The sequence below is a fragment of the Ranitomeya imitator genome, chromosome 2 (assembly GCF_032444005.1).
Source record: "Ranitomeya imitator isolate aRanImi1 chromosome 2, aRanImi1.pri, whole genome shotgun sequence".
Taxonomy (NCBI): Eukaryota; Metazoa; Chordata; class Amphibia; order Anura; family Dendrobatidae; genus Ranitomeya; species Ranitomeya imitator.
In genome coordinates, this window is record NC_091283.1 from 448007013 (window position 1) to 448028238 (window position 21226).

The window sequence follows — 21226 nt, forward strand, 5'->3', positions numbered from 1 at the left end:
GAGCTGGGACTTTCCTTCGTAATGTGACGCAGCACAGCCGTCATTCCTACCCCCTTGGTGCCATGCGCTGCCCTCCTCAGCGTTGTTTTAAGCTGTCACGGAGCCTGCGCTGTTCTGTTATCCCTTGGGCATGCCCTATTTGCGCTGCCTGTCTTCTGACATAATTTGGTGTCAGGCTGCTGCGGCCTGTGCGGCCGCGGTGCCCGAGATCCCGCCTCGCAGTGTCTTCTGATTGAGTCACACTGCGGGCCTGGGATCCATGGGCATGCGCAGTGCATATCTTCCCCTCGGGCTCTCGCTCATTTCCCTCCGCCTTCTTTAGACTGTGCGCCGTCAGCTGATCCCTAGCATGCCACGGCCGTGACACCGCACAGTCTGAAGAAGAGGGAAGGAGGGGAGTGAGAGTCGAGGTTATGCACTGTGCATGCCCATGGTTCCAAGGCCCGCAGTGGGATTACGTTAGATGAGACTGCGAGGTGGGATCTGGAGCAGCGTGGACGCACAGGCACTGACAGCCTGACACCAAATTATGTCAGAAGACAGGCAGCGCTAATTGGGCATGGCCAGGGCTAACAGAACAGCGCAGGCTCCGTGGCAGCTTAAAACAACGCTGAGGGAGGCAGCGCACGGCATCAAGGGGATAGGAATGACAGCTGTGCTGTGTCCCATTACGAAGGAAATTCGCACCTCCGGAACGGTTTAACGGTATAAAGGGACACATTTTTAGTGTTTACTTCGGTGTTTGCAAGGAGCATAATTAAAAGAGCAACCTTTTCCTTTTGCATCCTTAGTGCTGCACAACATGGCTCTTTCAGCTACAAACGTCTTGGGGGGGGGGGTTAAAGGTTTCCTTTCAACTTGCTCCAATCAGGCTTCGGCCTACACTCTGTTCCTCTGCTTCCTCCTGCTGTCCCTGGGCTCTAACACCGCCAGTTGGTGCCTGGAAGTGCTGTGTGCACAGTCAACAGTCGCTCCTCTGTTATTGGGGTTCAGTAACGTCAGCTGATCCCCAGCTGTGTGTGCGGCAAATACCTCCAATCTGCTCCTCCTGCTGTCCCTGGGCTCTAACACCGCCAGTTGGTGCCTGGAAGTGCTGTGTGCACAGTCAACAGTCGCTCCTCTGTTATTGGGGTTCAGTAACGTCAGCTGATCCCCAGCTGTGTGTGCGGCAATACCTCCAATCTGCTCCTCCTGCTGTCCCTGGGCTCTAACACCGCCAGTTGGTGCCTGGAAGTGCTGTGTGCACAGTCAACAGTCGCTCCTCTGTTATTGGGGTTCAGTAACGTCAGCTGATCCCCAGCTGTGTGTGCGGCAATACCTCCAATCTGCTCCTCCTGCTGTCCCTGGGCTCTAACACCGCCAGTTGGTGCCTGGAAGTGCTGTGTGCACAGTCAACAGTCGCTCCTCTGTTATTGGGGTTCAGTAACGTCAGCTGATCCCCAGCTGTGTATCCGGCAACGTGTCATGCGACCGCCACGCTGGCACAACTAAAATGTAAGGGGACCTGTCCCCCCCCCCCCCCCTAGGCGTTTGTTACTGAAAGAGCCACCATTGCAGCACTAATACTGCACAAGGGAAAGGTCGCTCTTGAAATTATGCTCCTTGCAAACGCTGAACTACACACTCATGTAATGTGTCCCCTCACACCGTCCAACCGTCCTGGAGGTGGGACTTTCCTTTGTAATGTGACGCAGCACAGCCGTCATTGCTACCCCCTTGGCACCGTGCGCTGCCTCCTTAGCGTTGTTTGATTCCGTCATGGACCCTGCGCTGTTATGTTATCCCTTGGCCATGCACAGTTTGCGCTGCCCGTCCTCTGACATCATTTGTTGTCGTCCTGGCTGCGCCTGTGCGTCCACGCTGCCCGAAATCACACCTCGCAGTGTCGTCTAATGTGATCCCACAGTGGGCCTGGTATCCATGGCCATGCGCAGTGCATATACTAGCCTCTCACTCCCCTTCTTCACGCTTCTTCAGACTAGGCGGCGTCAGCTGATCCCTAATAGCATGCCACGGCCGTGACGCCGCACAGTCTGAAGAAGCAGGAAGGAGGTGAGTGAGAGGCGATGATATGCACTGCGCATGCCCATGGATCCCTGGCCCGCAGTGGGACTACATTAGATGACACTGCAAGGTTGGATCTCGGGCAGCTTGGACGCACAGGCACTGCCAGCCTGACACCTACATGATGTCAGAAGACGGGCACCGCTAACTGTGCATGGCCAAGGGATAACATTACAGTGCGGGCTCCGTGACAGAACCAAACAACGTTGAGGAGGTGGTGCCCGGCACCAAGGGGGTTGGAATGACGGCTGTGCTGTGTCACATTACAAAGGAAAGTCCCACTTCCGGGATGGTTTGACGGTGTGAGGGGACACATTATATGAGTGTGTACTTCAGCGTTTGCAAGGAGCATAATTTTCGGAGCCACCATTTTCCATGTGCAGTATTACTGCTGTACAAGATGGCTCTTTCAGCAACAAATGCCTGGGGGGGGGGGGTTAAAGGTTCCCTTTCAACTTGCTCCACTGCAGGCTTCGGCCTACACTCTGCTCCTCTTTGATTCCCTGGGTTTCAACACTGTCAGTTGCCACCTGGAAGTGTTGTCTACACAGAAAAAAACACTAGGTGATGTGTCAGTGGGGTTCAGCACCGCCAGCTGTTCCCCTGCTGTGTAGTCGGCAACGTGTCCAGCACAAGCCACGCTGGCACAACAGAACAAAAGCTGCCACCAGTGCAGGCTTCGGCCTACACTCTGCTCCTCTCCTCCTCCTGCTGACCCTGGGCTCAAACACCGCTAGTTTTTGCCCGGAAGTGCTAGCTGCACAGAGAAAAACACCAGCCAATGTGTTAGTGGGGTTCAGCAACGCCAGCTGTTCCCCTGCTGTGTAGCCGGCAACGTGACCTGCAAACGCCATGCAGGCACAGGAACTGAAATTAAAAGGGAACCTGGCCCCACCCCCCCAGGTGTTTCTATGTATAACAGCCACCTAGTACAGCAGTACTGCTGCATTTGTACAAGGTGGCTGACTTTTTCTCCTTGCCCACGTGGAACTCAACACGTACAAAATGTGTCTCATTGAGACCATTCCACTGTCCCTGAGGTGTGACTTTCCTTTGTAATGATACGCAGCACCCCCCTTGGTAGCGTTTCCCGTCTTTTGTCATCATGGTTAGCTGGCTGCGCCTGTGCATCCGCCCTGCTAGAAACAACGCCCCTCGTTGTCATATTTATTTTGTCAGCGAGGGTGTGGTTTATGGGCACGAGCAGTGCATATGTTCGCCTGTCTTAACTCATCTCCTTCCGCCTTCTTCAGACTGTGCGGCCTCCTGGCCGTGGTAGGCGATAAGGGATCAGCTGAGGCCGCCCAGTCTGGAGCAGGTGTAAGGACATGTGTAAGCGGCAAACCTATTTACTGCACAAGGCCACGAATCCCAGCCACGCAGTGTGATTTTTTGAAAACACACTGTGGGTCTGGGATTCATGTCCATCGCTAACCGCAACGGCCGACATGAAATGAGGTCAGAAGACAGGAAGCGCTCACAGCGCATGGCCAAGGGATCACAATAGCGCAGACTCCTGTACAGCAAATAACAACGCTCAGGAATCTGCGCCCAGTACCTAGGTGCAAATTTTGACACCTGTGTGCTGCGTCTCGTTAAAAAGACAAGTCACGCCTCCACAACTGTTTGACAGTATAATGGGCTAAATAGTGTACGTGTTTTAGTCAGCGTGTGCAAGGAGCAAAACAAATAGAGCAACCTTTTACTTGTGCAGCATTAATGCTGCACAAGGTGTGGCTCTTGTACCTTGCAACACCTGAGGGGGGGGTTAAAGGTAACCTTTGAAATTGGTTCAACTAGGCTTCGGCCTACACTCTGCTCCTCTCCTCCTCCTGCTGACCCTGGGCTCAAACACCGCTAGTTTTTGCCCGGAAATGCTAGCTGCACAGAGAAAAACACCAGCCAATGTGTTAGTGGGGTTCAGCACCGCCAGCTGTTCCCCTGCTGTGTAGTCGGCAACGTGTCCAGCACAAGCCACGCTGGCACAACCGACCAAAAGCTGCCACCAGTGCAGGCTTCGGCCTACACTTTGCTCCTCTCCTCCTCCTGCTGACCCTGGGCTCAAACAACGCCAGTTTCTGCCCGGACATGCTAGCTGCACAGAGAAAAACACCAGCCAATGTGTTAGTGGGGTTCAGCACCGCCTGCTGTTCCCCCGCTGTGTAGCCGGCATCGTGTCCAGCACAAGCCACGCTGGCACAACCGACCAAAAGCTGCCACCAGTGCAGGCTTCGGCCTACACTTTGCTCCTCTCCTCCTCCTCCTGCTGACCCTGGGCTCTAACACCGCTAGTTTTTGCCCGGACATGCAATCTGCACAGAGAAAAACACCAGTCAATGTGTCAGTGGGGTTCAGCAACGCCAGCTGTTCCCCTGCTGTGTAGCTTGCAACGTGACCTGCAAACGCCACGCAGGCACATGAACTGAAATTGAAGGGAGCCTGCCCCCCACCCACAGGTGTTTCTATGTATATCAGCCACCTTGTACAGCAGTACTGCTGCATTTGTACGAGGTGGCTGACTTTTTCTCCTTGCCCACGTGGAACTCAACACGTAAAAAATGTGTCTCATTAGAGACCATTACAATGTCCCTGAGGTGTGACTTTCCTTTGTAATGACACGCAGCACCACCCTTGTTAGCGCTGCCCGTCTTTTGACATCATTGGTTAGCTGGCTGCGCCTGTGCATCTCCCCTGCTCGAAACAACGGCCCTCGGTGTCTTATTTTTTTGGACAGCGAGGGTGTGATTGATGGGCATGTGCAGTGCATATGTTTGCCTGTGTTCACTCATCTCCTTCCGCCTTCTTCAGACTGGGTGTCCTCATGGCCGCGGCAGGCGATAAGGGATCAGATGAGGCCGCCCAGTCTGAAGCAGGTGTAAGGACATGTGTGAGCGGCAAACATATTTAGTGCACCAGGGCACGAATCCCAGCACCGCAGTGTGATTTTTTAAAAACACACTGTGGGTCTGGGATTCATGTCCATCGCTAACCGCAACGGCCGACATGAAATGAGGTCAGAAGACAGGAAGCGCTCACAGCGCATGGCCAAGGGATCACAATAGCGCAGACTCCTGTACAGCAAATAACAACGCTCAGGAATCTGCGCCCAGTACCTAGGTGCAAATTTTGACACCTGTGCTGCGTCTCGTTAAAAAGACAAGTCACGCCTCCACAACTGTTTGACAGTATAATGGGCTAAATAGTGTACGTGTTTAATTCAGCGTGTGCAAGGAGCAAAATTAAATAGAGCAACCTTTGACTTGTGCATCATTAATGCTGTTCAAGGTGTGGCTCTTGTACCTTGCAACACCTGAGGGGGGGGTTAAAGGTAACCTTTGAAATTGGTTCAACTAGGCTTCGGCCTACACTCTGCTCCTCTACTCCTCCTGCTGACCCTGGGCTCAAACACCGCTAGTTTTTGCCCGGAAATGCTAGCTGCACAGAGAAAAACACCAGCCAATGTGTTAGTGGGGTTCAGCACCGCCAGCTGTTCCCCTGCTGTGTAGTCGGCAACGTGTCCAGCACAAGCCACGCTGGCACAACAGAACAAAAGCTGCCACCAGTGCAGGCTTCGGCCTACACTTTGCTCCTCTCCTCCTCCTGCTGACCCTGGGCTCAAACAACGCCAGTTTCTGCCCGGACATGCTAGCTGCACAGAGAAAAACACCAGCCAATGTGTTAGTGTGGTTCAGCACCGCCAGCTGTTCCCCCGCTGTGTAGCCGGCATCGTGTCCAGCACAAGCCACGCTGGCACAACCGACCAAAAGCTGCCACCAGTGCAGGCTTCGGCCTACACTTTGCTCCTCTCCTCCTCCTCCTGCTGACCCTGGGCTCTAACACCGCTAGTTTTTGCCCGGACATGCAATCTGCACAGAGAAAAACACCAGTCAATGTGTCAGTGGGGTTCAGCAACGCCAGCTGTTCCCCTGCTGTGTAGCTTGCAACGTGACCTGCAAACGCCACGCAGGCACATGAACTGAAATTGAAGGGAGCCTGCCCCCCACCCCCCCAGGTGTTTCTATGTATAACAGCCACCTTGTACAGCAGTACTGCTGCATTTGTACAAGGTGGCTGACTTTTTCTCCTTGCACACGTGGAACTCAACAAGTACAAAATGTGTCTCATTACAGACCATTACAATGTCCCTGAGGTGTGACTTTCCTTTTTAATGACACGCAGCACCCCCATTGTTAGCGCTGCCCGTCTCCTGACATCATTGGTTGGCTGGCTGTGCCTGTGCGTCCCCCCTGCCCGACACAACGCCCCCCGTTGTCTCATATATTTTGACTGCGAGGGTGTGATTGATGGGCACGAGCAGTGCATATGTTCCCCTGTTTTCACTCCCCTCCTTCCGCCTTCTTCTGACTGTGCGGCCTCATGGCCGCGGCATGCGATAAGGGATCAGCTGAGGCCGCCCAGTCTGAAGCAGGTGTAAGGACATGTGTGAGCGGCGAACATATTTACTGCACAAGGCCACGAATCCCAGCACCGCAGTGTGACTTTAGGAAAAGCCACTGTGGGTCTGGGATTTATGGCCATCGTTAACCGCACCGGCCAACATGAAATGAGGTCATGAGACGGCCTGCACTAACAGGGTATTGCCAAGGGATAACACAAGAGCGCAGTTTCCTGTACTGGAAATAACAACGGTAAGGAATCTGCGCACAGCACCTAGGTGTAAATTTGTACACCTGTGCTGCGTCTCCTTAAAAAGACTAGTAGTCACGCCTCCACTACTGTTTGACAGTATAATGGGCTAAATAGTGTACGTGTTTAATTCAGCGTGTGCAAGGAGCAAAATTAAATAGAGCAACCTTTGACTTGTGCATCAATAATGCTGTTCAAGGTGTGGCTCTTGTACCTTGCAACACCTGAGGGGGGGGTTAAAGGTAACCTTTGAAATTGGTTCAACTAGGCTTTGGCCAACACTCTGCTCCTCTACTCCTCCTGCTGACCCTGGGCTCAAACACCGCTAGTTTTTGCCCGGAAATGCTAGCTGCACAGAGAAAAACACCAGCCAATGTGTTAGTGGGGTTCAGCACCGCCAGCTGTTCCCCTGCTGTGTAGTCGGCAACGTGTCCAGCACAAGCCACGCTGGCACAACAGAACAAAAGCTGCCACCAGTGCAGGCTTCGGCCTACACTTTGCTCCTCTCCTCCTCCTGCTGACCCTGGGCTCAAACAACGCCAGTTTCTGCCCGGACATGCTAGCTGCACAGAGAAAAACACCAGCCAATGTGTTAGTGTGGTTCAGCACCGCCAGCTGTTCCCCCGCTGTGTAGCCGGCATCGTGTCCAGCACAAGCCACGCTGGCACAACCGACCAAAAGCTGCCACCAGTGCAGGCTTCGGCCTACACTTTGCTCCTCTCCTCCTCCTCCTGCTGACCCTGGGCTCTAACACCGCTAGTTTTTGCCCGGACATGCAATCTGCACAGAGAAAAACACCAGTCAATGTGTCAGTGGGGTTCAGCAACGCCAGCTGTTCCCCTGCTGTGTAGCTTGCAACGTGACCTGCAAACGCCACGCAGGCACATGAACTGAAATTGAAGGGAGCCTGCCCCCCACCCCCCCAGGTGTTTCTATGTATAACAGCCACCTTGTACAGCAGTACTGCTGCATTTGTACAAGGTGGCTGACTTTTTCTCCTTGCACACGTGGAACTCAACAAGTACAAAATGTGTCTCATTACAGACCATTACAATGTCCCTGAGGTGTGACTTTCCTTTTTAATGACACGCAGCACCCCCATTGTTAGCGCTGCCCGTCTCCTGACATCATTGGTTGGCTGGCTGTGCCTGTGCGTCCCCCCTGCCCGACACAACGCCCCCCGTTGTCTCATATATTTTGACTGCGAGGGTGTGATTGATGGGCACGAGCAGTGCATATGTTCCCCTGTTTTCACTCCCCTCCTTCCGCCTTCTTCTGACTGTGCGGCCTCATGGCCGCGGCATGCGATAAGGGATCAGCTGAGGCCGCCCAGTCTGAAGCAGGTGTAAGGACATGTGTGAGCGGCGAACATATTTACTGCACAAGGCCACGAATCCCAGCACCGCAGTGTGACTTTAGGAAAAGCCACTGTGGGTCTGGGATTTATGGCCATCGTTAACCGCACCGGCCAACATGAAATGAGGTCATGAGACGGCCTGCACTAACAGGGTATTGCCAAGGGATAACACAAGAGCGCAGTTTCCTGTACTGGAAATAACAACGGTAAGGAATCTGCGCACAGCACCTAGGTGTAAATTTGTACACCTGTGCTGCGTCTCCTTAAAAAGACTAGTAGTCACGCCTCCACTACTGTTTGACAGTATAATGGGCTAAATAGTGTACGTGTTTAATTCAGCGTGTGCAAGGAGCAAAATTAAATAGAGCAACCTTTGACTTGTGCATCAATAATGCTGTTCAAGGTGTGGCTCTTGTACCTTGCAACACCTGAGGGGGGGGTTAAAGGTAACCTTTGAAATTGGTTCAACTAGGCTTTGGCCAACACTCTGCTCCTCTACTCCTCCTGCTGACCCTGGGCTCAAACACCGCTAGTTTTTGCCCGGAAATGCTAGCTGCACAGAGAAAAACACCAGCCAATGTGTTAGTGGGGTTCAGCACCGCCAGCTGTTCCCCTGCTGTGTAGTCGGCAACGTGTCCAGCACAAGCCACGCTGGCACAACAGAACAAAAGCTGCCACCAGTGCAGGCTTCGGCCTACACTTTGCTCCTCTCCTCCTCCTGCTGACCCTGGGCTCAAACAACGCCAGTTTCTGCCCGGACATGCTAGCTGCACAGAGAAAAACACCAGCCAATGTGTTAGTGGGGTTCAGCACCGCCAGCTGTTCCCCTGCTGTGCAGCTTGCAACGTGACCTGCAAACGCCACGCAGGCACATGAACTGAAATTGAAGGGAGCCTGCCCCCCACCCACAGGTGTTTCTATGTATATCAGCCACCTTGTACAGCAGTACTGCTGCATTTGTACGAGGTGGCTGACTTTTTCTCCTTGCCCACGTGGAACTCAACACGTAAAAAATGTGTCTCATTAGAGACCATTACAATGTCCCTGAGGTGTGACTTTCCTTTGTAATGACACGCAGCACCCCCATTGTTAGCGCTGCCCGTCTCCTGACATCATTGGTTGGCTGGCTGTGCCTGTGCGTCCCCCCTGCCCGACACAACGCCCCCCGTTGTCTCATATATTTTGACTGCGAGGGTGTGATTGATGGGCACGAGCAGTGCATATGTTCCCCTGTTTTCACTCCCCTCCTTCCGCCTTCTTCTGACTGTGCGGCCTCATGGCCGCGGCATGCGATAAGGGATCAGCTGAGGCCGCCCAGTCTGAAGCAGGTGTAAGGACATGTGTGAGCGGCGAACATATTTACTGCACAAGGCCACGAATCCCAGCACCGCAGTGTGACTTTAGGAAAAGCCACTGTGGGTCTGGGATTTATGGCCATCGTTAACCGCACCGGCCAACATGAAATGAGGTCATGAGACGGCCTGCACTAACAGGGTATTGCCAAGGGATAACACAAGAGCGCAGACTCCTGTACAGCAAATAACAACGCTCAGGAATCTGCGCCCAGTACCTAGGTGCAAATTTTGACACCTGTGCTGCGTCTCGTTAAAAAGACAAGTCACGCCTCCACAACTGTTTGACAGTATAATGGGCTAAATAGTGTACGTGTTTAATTCAGCGTGTGCAAGGAGCAAAATTAAATAGAGCAACCTTTGACTTGTGCATCATTAATGCTGTTCAAGGTGTGGCTCTTGTACCTTGCAACACCTGAGGGGGGGGTTAAAGGTAACCTTTGAAATTGGTTCAACTAGGCTTCGGCCTACACTCTGCTCCTCTACTCCTCCTGCTGACCCTGGGCTCAAACACCGCTAGTTTTTGCCCGGAAATGCTAGCTGCACAGAGAAAAACACCAGCCAATGTGTTAGTGGGGTTCAGCACCGCCAGCTGTTCCCCTGCTGTGTAGTCGGCAACGTGTCCAGCACAAGCCACGCTGGCACAACAGAACAAAAGCTGCCACCAGTGCAGGCTTCGGCCTACACTTTGCTCCTCTCCTCCTCCTGCTGACCCTGGGCTCAAACAACGCCAGTTTCTGCCCGGACATGCTAGCTGCACAGAGAAAAACACCAGCCAATGTGTTAGTGTGGTTCAGCACCGCCAGCTGTTCCCCCGCTGTGTAGCCGGCATCGTGTCCAGCACAAGCCACGCTGGCACAACCGACCAAAAGCTGCCACCAGTGCAGGCTTCGGCCTACACTTTGCTCCTCTCCTCCTCCTCCTGCTGACCCTGGGCTCTAACACCGCTAGTTTTTGCCCGGACATGCAATCTGCACAGAGAAAAACACCAGTCAATGTGTCAGTGGGGTTCAGCAACGCCAGCTGTTCCCCTGCTGTGTAGCTTGCAACGTGACCTGCAAACGCCACGCAGGCACATGAACTGAAATTGAAGGGAGCCTGGCCACCACCCCCAGGTGTTTCTATGTATAACAGCCACCTTGTACAGCAGTACTGCTGCATTTGTACAAGGTGGCTGACGTTTTCTCCTTGCCCACGTGGAACTCAACACGTACAAAATGTGTCTCTTTGAGACCATTCCACTGTCCCTGAGGTGTGACTTTCCTTTCTAATGATACGCAGCACCCCCCTTGGTAGCGCTTCCCGTCTTCTGACATCATTGGTTGGCTACTTGCGCCTGTTCGTCCGCCCTGCCTGAATAAAATGCTCCTCGTTGTCTTAATTATTTTGACTGCGAGGGTGTGATTGATGGGCACGAGCAGTGCATATCTTCGCCTGTCTTAACTCATCTCCTTCCGCCTTCTTCAGACTGTGCAGCCTCATGGCCGCGGCATGCGAGAAGGGATCAGCAGAGGCCGCCCAGTCTGAAGCAGGTGTAAGGACGTGTGTGAGCGGCCAAAATATTTACTGCTCAAGGCCACGAATCCCAGCACCGCAGTGTGACTTTAGGAAAAGCCACTGTGGGTCTGGGATTTATGGCCATCGTTAACCGCACCGGCCAACATGAAATGAGGTCATAAGATGGGCAGCGCTAACAGGGCATTGCCAAGGGATAACACAAGAGCGCAGACTCCTGTACAGCAAATAACAACGCTCAGGAAGCTGCGCCAAGCACCAAGGCGTTATTTTGGACACCTGTGCTGCGTCTCATCAAAAAACCAAGTCACGCATCCACTACAGTTTTACTGTAGAATGGGGTAAATTGTGTATGTCTTTCATTCAGCGTGTGCAAGTAGACAAATTAATAGAGCAACCTTTCACTTGTGCAGCATTAATACTGCACAAGGTGTGTCTCTTGTACTTTGTAACACCTGAGGGGGGGGTTAAAGGTTTCCTTTGAAATTGGTTCAACTAGGCTTCGGCCTACACTCTGCTCCTCTCCTCCTCCTCCTGCTTCAACACGGGCTCTAACATCGCAAGTTTTTGCCCGCAAGTGCTAGCTGCACAGATAAAAACACACGCCATTGTGTTAGTGGGGTTCAGCAACGCCAGCTGTTCCCCCAGTGTGTAGCCGGCAAAGTGTCCTGCAAACGCAACGCAGACACAAAGCTGCCTCCAGTGCAGGCTTCGGCCTACACTCATCTCCCCCTGCTTACCCTTTGCTCCAACACCGCTAGTTGGGGCTCTAGGAAGACAATCTTTAATAGGCAAGGCAACGCATCCGGGTTCCAGCACCGCCAGCTGGTTCTCGGCAGTGTTCTTGTCACAGGTACTCCCTCGTGCCAAGCCTGGTTTCAGCACCGTCAGCTGTTTCCGGGTTGTGTCAACTTCACTGAGACGCCTATGCTTGCCCCGTCGTGGGGCGGTCGAGTTAGCCAACTCCAGGGTGCCTCCAGTTTAGGAGCTTCCTATGTGGGCTGCGTGAACTGGTAGTCAAGGCTGGTTCTGTAGTGCCAGTAGGCCCAGCTCCTCCTGTAGGACTGTTGGGGTTCGGTAACTGCGGCTGCCTCGCGGCCTAGCTGTTCTCTCCTCTCCTGTGGGCCTTGGGGTCCACCACCTGGTTCCAGCACCGTCAGCTGGTTCCGGGCCGAGCCTTTGGCTAAGGTGCCTCCTCCTGGGTATCCGAGTTCCGCCAACGCCAGGCGGTCCTTGGTAGTGCTTTTAAGCGCGGGCACCTACAGCTTAGTAACCGGGTTCCAGCACCGTCAGCTGGTCCTCGGTCGTGCCATTGGCTCTTGCACACTGGGGCAACGCATCCGGGTTCCAGCACCGCCAGCTGGTTCTCGGCAGTGTTCTTGTCACAGGTACTCCCTCGTGCCAAGCCTGGTTTCAGCACCGTCAGCTGTTTCCGGGTTGTGTCAACTTCACTGAGACGCCTATGCTTGCCCCGTCGTGGGGCGGTCGAGTTAGCCAACTCCAGGGTGCCTCCAGTTTAGGAGCTTCCTATGTGGGCTGCGTGAACTGGTAGTCAAGGCTGGTTCTGTAGTGCCAGTAGGCCCAGCTCCCCCTGTAGGACTGTTGGGGTTCGGTAACTGCGGCTGCCTCGCGGCCTAGCTGTTCTCTCCTCTCCTGTGGGCCTTGGGGTCCACCACCTGGTTCCAGCACCGTCAGCTGGTTCCGGGCCGAGCCTTTGGCTAAGGTGCCTCCTCCTGGGTATCCGAGTTCCGCCAACGCCAGGCGGTCCTTGGTAGTGCTTTTAAGCGCGGGCACCTACAGCTTAGTAACCGGGTTCCAGCACCGTCAGCTGGTCCTCGGTCGTGCCATTGGCTCTTGCACACTGGGGCAACGCATCCGGGTTCCAGCACCGCCAGCTGGTTCTCGGCAGTGTTCTTGTCACAGGTACTCCCTCGTGCCAAGCCTGGTTTCAGCACCGTCAGCTGTTTCCGGGTTGTGTCAACTTCACTGAGACGCCTATGCTTGCCCCGTCGTGGGGCGGTCGAGTTAGCCAACTCCAGGGTGCCTCCAGTTTAGGAGCTTCCTATGTGGGCTGCGTGAACTGGTAGTCAAGGCTGGTTCTGTAGTGCCAGTAGGCCCAGCTCCCCCTGTAGGACTGTTGGGGTTCGGTAACTGCGGCTGCCTCGCGGCCTAGCTGTTCTCTCCTCTCCTGTGGGCCTTGGGGTCCACCACCTGGTTCCAGCACCGTCAGCTGGTTCCGGGCCGAGCCTTTGGCTAAGGTGCCTCCTCCTGGGTATCCGAGTTCCGCCAACGCCAGGCGGTCCTTGGTAGTGCTTTTAAGCGCGGGCACCTACAGCTTAGTAACCGGGTTCCAGCACCGTCAGCTGGTCCTCGGTCGTGCCATTGGCTCTTGCACACTGGGGCAACGCATCCGGGTTCCAGCACCGCCAGCTGGTTCTCGGCAGTGTTCTTGTCACAGGTACTCCCTCGTGCCAAGCCTGGTTTCAGCACCGTCAGCTGTTTCCGGGTTGTGTCAACTTCACTGAGACGCCTATGCTTGCCCCGTCGTGGGGCGGTCGAGTTAGCCAACTCCAGGGTGCCTCCAGTTTAGGAGCTTCCTATGTGGGCTGCGTGAACTGGTAGTCAAGGCTGGTTCTGTAGTGCCAGTAGGCCCAGCTCCCCCTGTAGGACTGTTGGAGTTCGGTAACTGCGGCTGCCTCGCGGCCTAGCTGTTCTCTCCTCTCCTGTGGGCCTTGGGGTCCACCACCTGGTTCCAGCACCGTCAGCTGGTTCCGGGCCGAGCCTTTGGCTAAGGTGCCTCCTCCTGGGTATCCGAGTTCCGCCAACGCCAGGCGGTCCTTGGTAGTGCTTTTAAGCGCGGGCACCTACAGCTTAGTAACCGGGTTCCAGCACCGTCAGCTGGTCCTCGGTCGTGCCATTGGCTCTTGCACACTGGGGCAACGCATCCGGGTTCCAGCACCGCCAGCTGGTTCTCGGCAGTGTTCTTGTCACAGGTACTCCCTCGTGCCAAGCCTGGTTTCAGCACCGTCAGCTGTTTCCGGGTTGTGTCAACTTCACTGAGACGCCTATGCTTGCCCCGTCGTGGGGCGGTCGAGTTAGCCAACTCCAGGGTGCCTCCAGTTTAGGAGCTTCCTATGTGGGCTGCGTGAACTGGTAGTCAAGGCTGGTTCTGTAGTGCCAGTAGGCCCAGCTCCCCCTGTAGGACTGTTGGGGTTCGGTAACTGCGGCTGCCTCGCGGCCTAGCTGTTCTCTCCTCTCCTGTGGGCCTTGGGGTCCACCACCTGGTTCCAGCACCGTCAGCTGGTTCCGGGCCGAGCCTTTGGCTAAGGTGCCTCCTCCTGGGTATCCGAGTTCCGCCAACGCCAGGCGGTCCTTGGTAGTGCTTTTAAGCGCGGGCACCTACAGCTTAGTAACCGGGTTCCAGCACCGTCAGCTGGTCCTCGGTCGTGCCATTGGCTCTTGCACACTGGGGCAACGCATCCGGGTTCCAGCACCGCCAGCTGGTTCTCGGCAGTGTTCTTGTCACAGGTACTCCCTCGTGCCAAGCCTGGTTTCAGCACCGTCAGCTGTTTCCGGGTTGTGTCAACTTCACTGAGACGCCTATGCTTGCCCCGTCGTGGGGCGGTCGAGTTAGCCAACTCCAGGGTGCCTCCAGTTTAGGAGCTTCCTATGTGGGCTGCGTGAACTGGTAGTCAAGGCTGGTTCTGTAGTGCCAGTAGGCCCAGCTCCCCCTGTAGGACTGTTGGGGTTCGGTAACTGCGGCTGCCTCGCGGCCTAGCTGTTCTCTCCTCTCCTGTGGGCCTTGGGGTCCACCACCTGGTTCCAGCACCGTCAGCTGGTTCCGGGCCGAGCCTTTGGCTAAGGTGCCTCCTCCTGGGTATCCGAGTTCCGCCAACGCCAGGCGGTCCTTGGTAGTGCTTTTAAGCGCGGGCACCTACAGCTTAGTAACCGGGTTCCAGCACCGTCAGCTGGTCCTCGGTCGTGCCATTGGCTCTTGCACACTGGGGCAACGCATCCGGGTTCCAGCACCGCCAGCTGGTTCTCGGCAGTGTTCTTGTCACAGGTACTCCCTCGTGCCAAGCCTGGTTTCAGCACCGTCAGCTGTTTCCGGGTTGTGTCAACTTCACTGAGACGCCTATGCTTGCCCCGTCGTGGGGCGGTCGAGTTAGCCAACTCCAGGGTGCCTCCAGTTTAGGAGCTTCCTATGTGGGCTGCGTGAACTGGTAGTCAAGGCTGGTTCTGTAGTGCCAGTAGGCCCAGCTCCCCCTGTAGGACTGTTGGGGTTCGGTAACTGCGGCTGCCTCGCGGCCTAGCTGTTCTCTCCTCTCCTGTGGGCCTTCGGGTCCACCACCTGGTTCCAGCACCGTCAGCTGGTTCCGGGCCGAGCCTTTGGCTAAGGTGCCTCCTCCTGGGTATCCGAGTTCCGCCAACGCCAGGCGGTCCTTGGTAGTGCTTTTAAGCGCGGGCACCTACAGCTTAGTAACCGGGTTCCAGCACCGTCAGCTGGTCCTCGGTCGTGCCATTGGCTCTTGCACACTGGGGCAACGCATCCGGGTTCCAGCACCGCCAGCTGGTTCTCGGCAGTGTTCTTGTCACAGGTACTCCCTCGTGCCAAGCCTGGTTTCAGCACCGTCAGCTGTTTCCGGGTTGTGTCAACTTCACTGAGACGCCTATGCTTGCCCCGTCGTGGGGCGGTCGAGTTAGCCAACTCCAGGGTGCCTCCAGTTTAGGAGCTTCCTATGTGGGCTGCGTGAACTGGTAGTCAAGGCTGGTTCTGTAGTGCCAGTAGGCCCAGCTCCCCCTGTAGGACTGTTGGGGTTCGGTAACTGCGGCTGCCTCGCGGCCTAGCTGTTCTCTCCTCTCCTGTGGGCCTTCGGGTCCACCACCTGGTTCCAGCACCGTCAGCTGGTTCTCGGCAGTGTCTTTTGCTCTTGTACCTTCTGCTCCCCATCCTGGTTCCAGTACCGTCAGCTGGTTCCGGGCAGAGCCTTTGGCTTAGGTGCCTCCTTCTGGGTATCCAAGTTCCACCAATGTCAGGTGGTCCTTGGTAGTGCTTTCAGGCACGGGTACCTCCTGCTTAGTAACCGGGTTCCAGTAACGTCAGCTGGTCCTTGGTAGTTCCATTGGCTCTTGGACATTCGGCTACCCATCCGGGTTCCAGTACCGTCAGCTGGTTCTCGGCAGTGTCTTTTGCTCTTGTACCTTCTGCTCCCCATCCTGGTTCCAGTAACGTCATCTGGTTCCGGGCAGAGCCTTTGGCTTAGGTGCCTCCTTCTGGGTATCCGAGTTCCGCCAACGTCAGGCGGTCCTTGGTAGTGCTTTTTAGCACGGGTACCTCCTGCTTAGTAACCGGGTTCCAGTAACGTCAGCTGGTCCTCGGTAGTTCCATAGGCTCTTGAACCTTCGGGTAGCCATCCGAGTTCCAGTTCCATCAGCTGGTTCTTGGCATTTTCTCAGCCTTCTTGTACCTTCTGCTACATTTCCAAGTTGAAGACCCTAACGTCGACAACCCGGAAGACCACCCCGATGACGACGACCCGGAAGACCACCCCGATGACGACGACGACGACGACGGCGGAGACGACGACGGCTGAGACGACGACGGCGGAGATGACGACACTGGAGACGAAGACCCTGGAGACGACAACATGGAAGACCGAGAAGCAGAAGAACAAGAGGCTGCAGAACAAAGAGCAGAAGAACATTAAGCATAAGACTTAATATCAGAGCAAAAGATATTATCTAAATTATATGCAGAAGAAGACTAAGCAGTGTATGGGGGTGAGTCCGTTCCTCCTCGTGGTGCCCCTGGATAAAGCCTGATGCTGCAGGCCAAACTGAACGCGGACAAATGTAACTTTTGTGACTGGCAGAACGGAAGGTGTAATCTTCCAACTTTTATAGATAACAACTACGGGAATGCCTGTCACAAATGAGAATATGATGAAGAAGTAGAATAGGAAGAATAATAACAGTGGAATAAAAAGAATATGTAGAATAGGAAGAATAATAATAGTTGAAGAAAATGAATATGAAGAATGTAATAAAAAAAAAAATAGGTAGAAGATGAAGAAGAAGATGAATAAGGTGAAGAAGTTGATGTCAAGGATGCTGATGATGATGAAGATGAAAGTGTGGGAAAAGAAAAAAAAAAAAAGAAAAAAAAGAAGGGGAAGGGCGTGGAATAGTGAAACATCAATATCTGACAAAATAAAAAAAATTTACATACTCAATATCTTTTTCAATCCGAACTTCTTTAAAAAAAAACAAAAAACATGCTATTCTATTTGATTGGACTAATCCTCATTGCCTTTAATGTCTCCGCCACCTCCCCCATACATCCTACATTATTCTTAGTTGTTTTCCTTCAGGTAGAATGAACCTACAAGGAAAGAAAGGGTTTATTTTAATTCCGATATTTTGGTCCCATTGACTTGCATTGGGATCGGGTATCGGTATCGGCGATATCCGATATTTTTTGAATATCGGCCGATCCAAACCGATACCGATACTTTCCGATATCGGAAGGTATCGCTCAACACTAGTGATCACATACTGCCAGTATCTATGGACACAATCCAGAAAAAATAAACAAAATGATGAAAATTAACCTAAAAAATAAGCATACCAAAATAAATAAGGCTATATGTAAAGTAATCCATTGGAGTGGGAAGCCAGACTACCTGCGGCGATCAGAATAAATCACCGCATGCCACAGTCCTAGAAATACTAATAAATTGACAGTGCAAAGTAAGAGATATATTTAACATAGGACTGCCGATCTGCACAATCAGTAGTAAATACTATGAAACAGTTATACTACAAAAGTCACCGGAGAATGGTACCCACCGCAATGTGGACTGAAGATCCTGGGAACGCGCCTCCTGCTAGTTTTTCTGCAGCGTCTATTTCTGTGGCGCCATTTTTTGTATCACCTTCCATACACCTGTTGTATTTTAAGATTAATAAAGTTTATATATTTTCTTGTTATTACTGAAATGTATGTTCAGTAAATGCACTCAATACTTGGTCGGGTCTCCTTTTGCATCAGTTACTGCATTAATGTGGCATGGCATGGAGGCGATCAGCCTGTGGCGCTGCTGAGGTGTTATGGAAGCCCAGGTTGCTTTGATAGCAGCCTTCAGCTTGTTTGCATTGTTGGGTCTGGTGTCTCTCATCTTCCTCTTGACAATACCCCATAGATTCTCTATGGGGTTAAGGTCAGGTGAGTTTGCTGGCCAATCAAGCACAGTGGTACTGTTGTTTTTAAACCAGGTATTGGTACTTTTGGCAGTGTGGACAGGTGCCAAGTCCTGCTGGAGAATGAAATTTCTATCTCCAAAAAGCTTGTCGGTCGAGGGAAGCATGAAGTGCTCTAAAATTTCCTCGTAGACGGCTGCACTGACTTTGGTCTTGATAAAATAAAGTGCACTTATACCAGCAGATGACATGGCTCCCCAAACCATCACTGATTGTGGAAACTTCACACTAGACCTCAAGCAGCTTGGATTGTGGTCTCTCCACTCTTCCTCCAGACTCTGGGACCTTGATTTCCAAATGAAATGCAAAATTTACTTTCATCTGAAAACACCTTGGACCACTGAGCAACAGTCCAGCTCTTTTCCTCCTTGGCCCAGGTAAGACGCTTCTGGCATTGTCTATTGGTCATGAGTGGCTTTACACAAGGAATGCGACACTTGTAGCCCATGTCCTGGATTCGTCTGTGTGTGGTGGCTCTTGAAGCAATGACTCCAGCAGCAGTCCACTCCTTGTGAATCTCCCCCAAATTTTTGAATGGCCTTTCCTTGACCATTCTTTCAAGCCTGCGGTTATTTTGACTGCTTGTGCGCCTTTTTCTACCACACTTCTTCCTTCCACTCAACTGTCCATTAATATGCTTGGATACAGCACTCTGTGAACAGCCAGCTTCTTTAGCAATGACCTTTTGTGGTTTACCCTCCTTGTGGAGTGTGTCAGTGATTGCCTTCTGGACATGTCAAGTCATCAGTCTTCCCCATGATTGTGGAGCCTACTGAAACAGACTAAGGGACCTAATTAAACTCTTAGGAAGCATTTGCAGGTGTTTTTTGTTAATTATTCTAACTTACTGAGATAATGACTTTTTGGTTTTCATTGGCTGTAAGCCATAATCATCAACATTAACAGAAATAAACACTTGAAATAGATCACTCTCATTGTAATGACTCTATATAATATGAGTTTCATTTTTTGTATTGAACAACTGAAATAAATTAACTTTTTTCAGAAAGTCACTTGGGCAGCATTGTAATGCTTTTTACCTGTAGATTAACCCTATATCTGCAGATAGTGTTTTCCAAGGTGACAGGTTCCCTCTAAGGCTCACATACACATTACACGAAAGTGAGACAAACCTGTTGATTTTGGTTTAATCGATAGAGAGACATGTAGCCGCGGAGACTCGAACATATTCGAACACGCAATTTGGGCAGCACAAATTGCCTGACAGGTTCTCTGTAAATGAGCATTCCACCTACAGTTAAGGTGCATGAGCTTCCTTACTGTATCACCCACTGCCTGCTTGTAAATAGATTCACACCTAATTACACCTAGTAAAAAAAAATGGCTTTTACCGCACTGTGTGACTATAAATACTAGTGGGCAATTGTAGGTAGTGTTAGGAGCAGATTGTTACATGATGTGCACACTTAACTCCACAGCTTCTCTCACCTGCAGGCAGGAGCTCAGGAGACGGGCACCGAGCGGCTTCCAGATGGATGGGCCAACAACAAGGAGCTATACACCCTGCGATATGGACGTGGGACATCACAGATTCTGCTTAAAGCACTGACTGTAGAGGACGCTCTGATCGTCAATGCAATGGTAAGCTTAGGGTAATACTCATATACTATCAATGTGAATAGGTATGTATATTTTCACAATTTTTCGATTTATTCCTATGTTGCATCTAAAATCTGAAATAAATCTGCTGCAAATTATTGTGGCTAAAATCTACCTTGTTTTACGTATACAGCCTTGTAGACCAATGTGTGTCCATGGTTACTGTCTACACACAATCTCTGTGCGGGAGTGCAGCATCAGACTACACTGGAATTGTTTTGATGTCTGTAACCATGGAGACACATAGGAGTTGTAGCACAGTAACCTACAGACAGTGTCAGGTCGGCTGCGGTATACTGATTAAAATAATACCTTGATTGATGAAATCCATTGCATGGTTGTTGTTTAATCTGTATTTTCAGTTTTCAGTATATATATATATATATATATATATATATATATATATATATATATATATATATATATATATATATATATATATATATATATATATATATATATATATTCATGACTATGAGAATTGTACATTCTCACTGAAGGCATCAAAACTATGAATTAACACATGTGGAATTATATACTTAGCAAAAAAGTGTGAAACAACTGAAATTATGTCTTATAGTCTAGGTTCTTCAAAGTAGCCACCTTTTTGCTTTGATGACTGCTTTGCACACTCTTGGCATTTTCTTGATGAGCTTCAAGAGATAGTCACAGGGAATGGTCTTCCAACAATCTTGAAGGAGTTCCCAGAGATGCTTAGCACTTGTTCGCCCTTTTGCCTTCACTCTGCGGTCCAGCTCACCCCAAACCATCTCAATTGGGTTCAGGTCTGGTGACTGTGGAGGCCCGATCATCTGGCGTAGCACCCCATCACTCTCCTTCTTGGTCAAATAGCCCTTACACAGCCTGGATGTGTGTTTGGGGTTATTGTCCTGTTAAAAAATAAATGATGGTCCAACTAAACGCAAACCGGATGGAATAGCATGCCGCTGCAAGATGCTGTGGTAGCCATGCTGGTTCAGTATGCCTTCAAATTTGAATTAATCCCGAACAGTGTCACCAGCAAAGCACCCCCACACCATCATACCTTTTCCTCCATGCTTCACGGTGGGAACCAGGCATGTAGAGTCCATCCGTTCAACTTTTCTACGTCGCACAAAGACATTGTGGTTGGAACCAAAGATCTCAAATTTGGACTCCTCAGACCAAAGCACAGATTTCCACTGGTCTAATGTCCATTCCTTGTGTTTTTTAGCCCAAACAAGTCTCTTCTGCTTGTTGCCTGTGCTTAGCAGTGGTTTCCTAGCAGCTACTTTACCATGAAGGCCTGCTTCACAAAGTCTCCTCTTAACAGTTGTTGTAGAGATGTGTCTGCTGCTAGAACTCTGTGTGGCATTGACCTGGTCTCTAATCTGAGCAGCTGTTAACCTGAGATTTCTGAGGCTGGTGACTC

The 21226-nt window shown here is 52.0% G+C and overlaps 1 protein-coding gene across 1 annotated transcript in view; it reads left to right on the top strand.

The window, feature by feature from the left end:
- The window catches only part of PSMF1 (proteasome inhibitor subunit 1), a 74669-nt gene that overhangs the window by 33917 nt on the left and 19526 nt on the right, over nucleotides 1-21226 (top strand). The window contains exon 2 of the mRNA XM_069751035.1: nucleotides 19651-19797. Coding sequence (XP_069607136.1) covers nucleotides 19651-19797 — 147 coding nt within the window. The remainder of the gene's footprint in view (nucleotides 1-19650; nucleotides 19798-21226) is intronic.